The sequence below is a fragment of the Mus pahari genome, chromosome 2 (genome assembly GCF_900095145.1).
Source record: "Mus pahari chromosome 2, PAHARI_EIJ_v1.1, whole genome shotgun sequence".
Taxonomy (NCBI): domain Eukaryota; kingdom Metazoa; phylum Chordata; class Mammalia; order Rodentia; family Muridae; genus Mus; species Mus pahari.
Window position 1 is genome coordinate 89,874,283 of NC_034591.1, and position 6,000 is coordinate 89,880,282.

The window sequence follows — 6,000 nt, forward strand, 5'->3', positions numbered from 1 at the left end:
TGAGCGAGGCTCAGTTCATCTTCCAACTTGGGCTCCAATCCTTAGCAAGCTCAGAAGGCCACCGGTCCACCTCTCACCGCAGCTGGTCAGCTGGCTCCATCTCCTCTCGGGTTTGCAGATGCTGTTTCTCTGTCCTCCCTGTGAATCTGGAGCTAAATCCTGCTGGTCCTTCAAGTCTCAGGCCAGCCCTCTTTTCCCTAGGGTCAGAGTAACTATTTCAGCCTTAATTGGTCTTGCAGCTCTTACCATATAGTGTGAAAGCAAGTGTAGACAAATGGATGTGCATCCAAAAATATTTACCACTCCTGAAAAGCCTGTGTTCCCAGCACACGTAGCGTGCCCTCCCTCATCCTACCCCTGCTTCTTGCTCTCAGCACATAGTATCATCCCTGTGTATGCACCCATCGCTCTGAGTTCCCATTCCATGCAAAGACAGAAAGCACAAGTGGTCCTTCCATCAGGTCCTAGGACTCAGGATGTCACATTGTCAATAATGTATGTACATAGAGGATGCTTTGACATAGGCACGCATGCACTTCTAATTGATTATTTTTGAATAGAAGGGCTGGGAGAGGTGAACGGGAAGGAAACTAAAGATGAACTTACAGGTTAGGTCAGGGTTGGCAGAAAGGTTATTTTCTTTGTGATGGGGGTAACCACTGCCCTTCCCCCTGAGCCTCAACCAAAAGGAAGTGATCAGGATAGCCTAAGTTTGTCCTCTGCCTGGCTCCTGAGCAGCCTCTGGCCCCATGCCTGCCCCTGCAAACTCTAACCGGGGCACCGGGGCACACTAATTTTCACCACAGTATTTATTTAGTGACAAGAGAAAGGAAAGGCCTTGGGTTTGGGTTGGCAAGGGGAGTTCCCTGCACTCCCAGATTTCTGTTTGGATTGGCAAGTGCCTGGCAGACTGGTCTACGTCTCTTCCCAGCTGCAGTGAATTTGCTTACAATGGATGCTCTAGACTCAGATTCTAGACCCAGCCTGGGCTTTTGGGACTGGGCCACAGATCTGGGCAACTTTTCCCTTGAGACTCTGAGGAAAGAAAACCTCAGGCTGTGTGACGCACAGCACAGCCAGTGCTCTGGGCAGATGCTCCGAGGACTCCTCAGAGTTCAGGTCTCCTTGGAAACATGCAGAACTTGCCTGTGGGGGCAGGAAGGTTGGAATTCCTCAGGAAGCCAAAATACAGACTGTGCTCATCTTAGGGCTGCTACCCTGCTCCAGCTGAGGGAACTTTGAGGAGAACTGACAAGGACTGTGGGGGAAGGGGGACATGTCTTCACAGCCCAGCTTACCCTGGCCAGCTTCCCAGTGTGCCCTCACAGGTGGGCCACAGAAGGCTGCAAGACCTGTTTCCTCCTGCTTCTGTTTTGTTTTGTTTTGTTTTGTTTTCGAGACAGGGTTTCTCTGTATAGCCCTGGCTGTCCTGGAACTCACTTTGTAGACCAGGCTGGCCTCGAACTCAGAAATTCGCCTGCCTCTACCTCCCGATTGCTGGGATTAAAGGCGTGTGCCACCACGCCCGGCTCCTCCTGCTTCTTAACTCTGTGACACAGGGGACCTAGTGGGAAGAGGTGATTACCAATGGTCCTCTGGGCCCCTTACCTTTATGCAGTTTTTGTTGGTTTTTTGTTTGTTTGTTTGATTGTTTTAATATGTGCTTGTGTGTAACATCAGCTTTGAGGAAAAGGTGTTCTGTCAAAGGAGCTGACAGGCTGGGTTTGAAAGGGGAAAGTGAGATCAGTGTTTGTCTTAAAAGGGAAAATCTCTTGTGCTTTTTTATTCTTTAAATTTTGTTTCTTCTGGTTTTCTCCTGTCAATGAGCATACGACTTACGCAGTTTTTTGTTTTGTTTTGCTTTGCTTTCTTACTGCATTTCTTTATTTGGGAGGAAGTCAGGGATCCACAGGCCAAGGCATGTGTGTGGAATCCAGAAGACACTTGTCTCCTCCTTCCATCATGTGGTTCTGTCCTTCTGTCACGTGGGTCCCAGGGATCGAAGTCAGGCGTCAAGCTTGGTAGAAAGTGCCTTTACCCACCGAGTCATCTCTGGCAGGCAGAGGCAGGAGGATCATAAGTTTGAGACCAACTTTGACAATACAACAAGACACTTTTTACAGAAATGTTTATGCAGAAGTAATATGTGTTTTACTCTGAGCAGTACTAAGATCTGGGGTGGTTAAGATGTTACTCAGTGCCTCAACATCTTTCCTTAAGTCCACACCCCAGAGGCCTAGCAGTGAGGACCCACACGCCTTGTCCTTTGTGCAGCTGCCTCAGACGTAGTTGATTTCCAGTCATTGCATCCTGCCTCCTTACTGGGATTTTGATTTTGTTGATTCTTTTAGCATCACACTCAGACTGGCATTGATCTAATCTCACCTCCGTAATCACTGTAGCATTCTGTAGTGCGTATACACTGGACTTTTACTGCCGTTTCTGTGGGACGGTTAGAATAATTCTACTCTTTTGCCATTGTAAGCTGGGCTGCATAAACATACATTCTTTTTGCTTACCTTGGCTTTTTGCTTACATCTTTTTTTTCCTTCTGAACGGCTAAGAGGAAATGTTTTAAATGTCATGGGGGTGGGTATTTTCAGATGGTTTCCCCCAAGATTATGGCAGTCTTTAGTTTTTATACTCGTTTTGAATTTTTGAAGTACGGTATGTTTTCAAGGATCACTAAACTGAGATTCAACTTCCAGTCCTAGCTGTTCTGGGAGAAGCTGGACCAGTTATAAGCTGTGGAATTCGTGTGTGACCTGGTGGGGGTTGAGAAGCCTGCCAAGTTCTTTCAAATCCGTGGAAGCATGCAGTCTTGGAATCGTATCTGTTTCTTTGTTAACTCTGAGAGGGGAGCCCAGAGCTCTGGAAGGCTGCGTATTCTGAGGGTAGTGCTTACTTACCACACAGGCACCTGTGGTTGGCCATGTCTGCTCCTTACACCTCTGCGCCTGGGATCGGAGCTGTGAAAGGCCAAGATCAGAGGGCTGGCGAGTATTTCTCAGAATTTCTAGAGCTTTTTTTTTTCTAGATTATTTGGTTAACTAGAACATGAGGCATACAGAGCTCACCCAAGTAAAGTGTGGTAAGCCCTTGGAGGAATCACTGATCCCTCAAAGTCCCCACGGGTACTCACCTGCCCTTCATCGTGTCTCAGGTGTGCCGGCATGTGAAGAATGGGGACATCCTCCTCCTGAACCGACAGCCCACCTTGCACAGACCCTCCATCCAGGCCCACCGTGCCCACATTCTGCCTGAAGAAAAAGTTCTACGCCTTCACTATGCCAACTGCAAGGCCTACAATGCTGACTTTGATGGAGATGAGATGAACGCCCACTTCCCCCAGAGCGAGCTGGGCCGAGCTGAAGCCTATGTCCTGGCCTGCACTGATCAACAGTATCTTGTCCCCAAGGTAAGTCCGACCCTGGAGACCGTGCCTTAGTCATCCCCAGCATGACTTGGCGTGCCGAGCTGGGCCTGGCTGGTGGGCACTCTAGGACAAGAGTGTGTGGAACAGGAGGTGCTAGGCTTTTCAGCTCTTAGTGTCTAAAATCAGAGAAACATTTTTGTCTTGTTGTGACTTTAAACGGTAGAAGAAAACCTGGGGCATCCATCCTAGAGAGCCAGATTCAGTAGTTGAATAATAGCGTTTAGTTCCAAACTTGCTGCATTCTCTAACTTGCTGATCTGGCAAGCTTTAGCATGTACAATATGAAGACCCACAGAAGACTGATCCTGTAGCTATGAGGATCCTAAATCTGGGAGTTTTTTTTCATTTGGTTGGTTAGTTTTATTTAGTTATTATTGTTACACACACTCGCGTGTGCACAGACAGACACACAGACACATCACTTGGGGCTGGGTTCTCATCATTTTGACCAGTTGTGGTTTTCTTTGATGAGGGGTGAAAGGGTATTTAGGATAAGTATTTAGAATACCGTTAAGAATTAGCTGATTTACATGACTCATCAGCAGTGGTTTTTTCCTGTGGCCGCAGTACTTCCGGGTAGTTAGCTGGGTGTCTAGTACCAGACGTGATCTCCCTTCTCTTGAGTGGGCTGTGAGTTACTGCCAGGACACGAGTGCCACTATTGCACCTCACAGATACCTTGCTGTGCGGGTCACTGTGGTCCGTCATAGGCATCAAAGCTGAGTAGCCTGTTGGTTGCTTCCCTCCCTGGCAGTTTGCAGAACTCCTTCTGTGAACTCTGGTCCTCAGGGAGGAGGCTTTTGGGTCAGATCCTCTAGGCCCTATGGCTGAAGTGCAGGATGTCTTGGCAATAGGGACTTTAATTCAGCCTTTGGGAGGCAGTCAGGGACAGCATCTGTGGTTTATATTTGAGGGATGGTCTCTTGGCCTCCATGACAAACAACTCAAAAGGGAGTTAGGTTTTCATGCCTGCTTTTTGCTAAATAAGCTATGGCATGGGGGGGGGGGAGCATTGTCAGCCCAAGCAGGGTAACTTCATTTAAGTTATATGTGTGTGTGTGTGTGTGTGTGTGTGTGTGTGTGTGTGTGCATACATATAGGCTTAAATGTATCATGTAATTTTAGATAAATAAAAAATAGTGTGATTCCTTATGGCTTTTTCGGGTATCCTGTCTCTCTTTCCTGCTCTATTGGTCTCACTTCCCCATCTCCATGCCTGAATTTTAAGAGGCAACTTAATCCCAGGGGTCCAGACAAGATCCCCCTGCAGTTCACAAAGTTGTCTCTTTGAATCCCTCTGTTTCTTTCCAAGGTTGTTCCTCGGGCAACCTCATGTAGTCAGAGCCGTAAGTGACATACGGGAAGGATATACGTCCTGCTCTTTCCCTTGGCCAGCTGACATGTTTACTTATATTTCAGGAGTCTGAGTTAGTGGGTGCTTATGGGAGGAACAGGGCAAAGAAAGCCAGACTGAGGAGAAAAGGCTGAGTGTAATCTTTCTTACCTGCTCAAAGGGCTGGGCCCTCCTCAGACTGGACAGTTTCTTGGCCGTGATTTATAGCACTCATTTGGAACGTGGTGGGATCTGAAGAGACTAGAAATAGTGATGGAAACCACAGGTACCATTTCCCACGTGTGTCTTCCATGTCAGGCGCTGCAGAGCGCTTTGGCGGCTTCTCATTTCACCCTGCTCACAGACCTCAGAGGTAAGTACTGCCAATGTCTGCACTTCACACTCAAGAAGTGAAACTTGCCTAAGGTCACTGAAGTAGGGGGAAGGAAGAGCAGCTGCCAGGTCCTTGTGGTGTTGCCTGTGCTATAGAGAGGGACAGCATGGTCCCAGGGCGTGCTAGAAGCCACCCAGCAATGCCCAGCACAATCTGTCCCTTAGATCTTCTCTCCCACCCACTCTGGTGTGTCACTGTGGCTTTACCTGGTGCCAGTTTGTACTTAACTTCTCCTTTTCTGCCCACATTAGTAGGCCATTGGTTACCAGAAAGACTAAATATAGAAGGAGTTCTGAGCCCAGTAGACCATTTGGAAATTAGAAAACATAATTTGCTAATGTGAAAATCGGTTCTTTACCTTTTCATGTAATAACAAAGTGAAAATAGTAATAATAACACCAGTAGTAGCTGTGGTAGTGATCTGAAGCCATCATATACTGACCAGACCCTGGGCCTCAAGCACCCCCCCCCAGCGGTTTGCAAACATTTTCATACATAGTCTTTACAGTGGCCTTAGAAATAGGTGCCATTTACAGGCAAGAAACACCAAGAAAGTAAATTGTCAGCCAGTGATGAGGCCAAGACTCAAACTTCTGAGTCCTTAGCCACACTTGATGGTAGGGCTAGACCTGGGCCTAGGCGGGGCTTGTGGCAGAACATGACACCATGTCAAAAGTTAAGATTCTGGTCAATTTTATTTAATCTTAAGTGCCAAAAGGCAAATCCTTCTTTTACTGATGATTGTCAAATCCAGCATCTTTGGTACAGTGTACTAAGCTGTCAAATCCAGCATCTTTGGTACAGTGTACTAAGCTGTCAAATCCAGCATCTTTGGTA

At 47.4% G+C, this 6,000-nt stretch overlaps 1 protein-coding gene across 2 annotated transcripts in view; it reads left to right on the forward strand.

Annotated features, from left to right (window-relative positions):
• Polr1a (RNA polymerase I subunit A) overlaps positions 1 to 6,000 on the forward strand; it is a 65,505-nt gene that overhangs the window by 23,659 nt on the left and 35,846 nt on the right. For both annotated transcript variants that reach the window (XM_021189950.1, XM_029534879.1), the window contains exon 13: positions 3,164 to 3,418. In XM_021189950.1, coding sequence (XP_021045609.1) covers positions 3,164 to 3,418 — 255 coding nt within the window. The remainder of the gene's footprint in view (positions 1 to 3,163; positions 3,419 to 6,000) is intronic.